Genomic DNA, 2754 nt, shown 5'->3' on the forward strand with positions numbered 1-2754 from the left:
TATGATTCTATGATTCTATGAAGAGGCGGTCTGGTATCCGCAGATCCAGAAGATAAGGAGTAACACTCTTTAAAAATATAAAAACCTATCAATGCTTCTTATTTACCTTTAAATATTTTGCAAGTTTCTGGATCCCCCAGTATTCTGACGGCAAACTGGTGTTTCCTTCCTGATGACGTACAGGCTGCTCTTCATCCGGCTCCGTCTCTGAGGAACTTTCACTGATGTCTTCAGACCTGCTTGATGTTTTACTAAAAACAAATAAACAGCATCATCTATTTTCAACAGCTATAAACTAGTAGGAACAAGCACATTTTAAACAGGTATGACAACACTGTCTAATAAAAGAGTCAGAAGAATATAACTGATGTTTCCAGATACTAAGTATGGTGATAATCACTGTAGATACAGAAAATGAAAATTTAATAATTTAAGGAACAAAAACAAGTAACCCATACCATTTTGAAGATGGTTGTATTTTGACAGATTCAGAAGAAATGCCACCAGCTTTCTTTTTGATTTTCAAAGGCACAGTACTACTTCTCCCTCCTTCTTCAGTACCTTTTTTTGCGGTCTTGTCACTAAAATATTTGGGTTTATTTTAAAAAAAAATAATTATATATATATACACACCTACAACCAAAAAGCTATGGCTGGACAAACATTATGTCATTACATATAAGCTTATGAACCCACACAACAAAATTCATAAACCAGAAAGTGCACTGTGTCTTAAGTGACTAAATTTGCTTTAACAAAACACTGGAATACTAAAAAAATATTATGCTGACCTGTATGTGATACAAGAACAAAGAATGAGTATATGCAGACAGACCACAGGTCCATTTATCCTACGATACTATCATCTCCACCTATGACCCATAGCAGCTCTCTCAGTAGAAGAACAATGGAAGAACATGAAAATTATGTTTTCAGCAAACAGTGATTCGAGGAACTCCTGATCATCCTTGTATTAATAGCTTTGAATGGATTTTTCTTCCATGAATCTGTCTGCTTGCTTTTTGAACTCACATTAAAAAAATGGATTCTACTGTCCAGTGGCAAAGAATTTGAGGGATCAGCCGTATGTCGTATGAAGTCTCTCCCTCTGTTCTGAACTGGTCTCACTGGCTCATTTTCATCCGATGACCTTTATTCTTGCATTAGAATGGCCAGGGACTATCTTCCTTGGCCATTGTATCTAATACAAGTAGTAATTCCTTACTTAAGAGTCTCCAATCAGGATTTTTTATATCTGTCTTATTGTCCCTCATTGTCATCTTTCCAGGTAAAAGAGCTCTGGTCTGCCTAGTTCTTCCACACACTAAGCTGTTCCATAGCTTTGACCGCGCTAAATATAATAAATCTTGTTTTCTTGATATTCCAGGAAGACTCCCAGGCCTAGCTCGGCACAATCTCTGTGCTTCTTTTTCCCTAATTTATAGTGTAGTGAAAACAAAATGTTCCTTTAAGGCTGGGCTGGTCATACTATCACAGTTACAACAACAAAAGAGAACATTACTTATGATTCACCCAATGTCACTGCATCTAGATTCTAACAATGACTGTGGAAAAAGGTAAGCTCTTCTCTCTGGAAAACCAGCGTTTTTTAACTGATGACTTCTTGTCACATTCAAAACTTCTTGAAATGTTTCTTGAAATATGTCAAATTGGCAGACTTGTTAAGATATTCCTTTTTGTAGGATGGCAATTGATGCCTTTCCTTCAGATGCTCTTCCTCCTTGAAATGCTGGGGTCTGAACCCCGAGCCCCTGAATTAAGGTTGACATATGGGTGATTCCCACAGCCCTTCATACAGAGGAGGTGAGTTTGCCTTATAGCTTCCCCCCAGGGTGCGGCCGGCCCTGCAGGGAGACCCATAAGGGAAATGAGCCCCAGGGGTCCCGCATTGAGTTGACAAAGGTCAGGTGTCCCACTTGGGGATAAAAGCTGAGACCACTTGCAGGGAGTCAGGAGTGTCTGCTCTCTGGAGTGCACTCCCCAGAGCTTCCTGGTTCAGGGAAGACCTCCTGACTCTCCCTGGAGCTGGGCCCTGATCTGTTTAGAACTTTGTGAACACAGGTCGATCGGGTGAGAGTTGCCATGTGGGCAGCTTTCTCTTATGCATTTAACTTGCTGGTCTGGCTGTTTCCTATGCCAACTATGGGCAACCTCGGGTCTCTGTACCGCCTGTTGTGGGCTGAGCCACATCTTTTGTGGGATCGTTGGGGTTGGTGTCGCTTATGTACCAGCTGATTGATCTGTTTGTACCCCCAGCGATCATTCACGCAACGTTCTTCTTGTATACAATACAGTCTGTGTATTGGTTCATCCTCCTGCTGGTTGTGTCGTTCCTGTTAGGCCTGGTCATTGGCAAAACACTCCTCCATTAACACAAAATCGGGAAACTCGAAATCAAAACAGAGCTCTGATTTCAGAAGACAAATCCAACAATATACTCTATTTTGGGGCATCCAAACTTTGAGATAATTTCATTAGTGAAGACTATTGCTAAGCAGAGCTAGAAAAGTGGCTCATATATATGAATCATTAAAAATTGGTAGCATTAGTAAGAGTCATCCCGATTTTCCACCTTGGAACTCTTTTGCCTGCCTCAGAATGCATGGTTTACACTGTCTTGCTTTAAACGGAAACCTCTTTGGTAGTCTGACCTCTCAGAATCATAGAGTGGTTTGGGTTGGAAGAGACCTAAAGGTCATCTAGTTCCAATCCCCCTGCCATAGGCAGGACAAC

At 40.8% G+C, this 2754-nt stretch overlaps 1 protein-coding gene across 1 annotated transcript in view; it reads right to left on the reverse strand.

Moving 5' to 3' along the window:
- Positions 1–106: 106 nt before the first annotated feature.
- Positions 107–2754, reverse strand: part of LOC103775099 (armadillo repeat-containing protein 4-like) — a gene marked incomplete at its 3' end in the record, with an annotated part of 13738 nt that continues 11090 nt past the window's right edge. The window contains exon 8 of the mRNA XM_008942541.1: positions 107–251. Coding sequence (XP_008940789.1) covers positions 107–251 — 145 coding nt within the window. The remainder of the gene's footprint in view (positions 252–2754) is intronic.

This window comes from Merops nubicus, unplaced genomic scaffold, assembly GCF_000691845.1.
Source record: "Merops nubicus isolate BGI_N331 unplaced genomic scaffold, ASM69184v1 scaffold6666, whole genome shotgun sequence".
Classification (NCBI taxonomy): domain Eukaryota; kingdom Metazoa; phylum Chordata; class Aves; order Coraciiformes; family Meropidae; genus Merops; species Merops nubicus.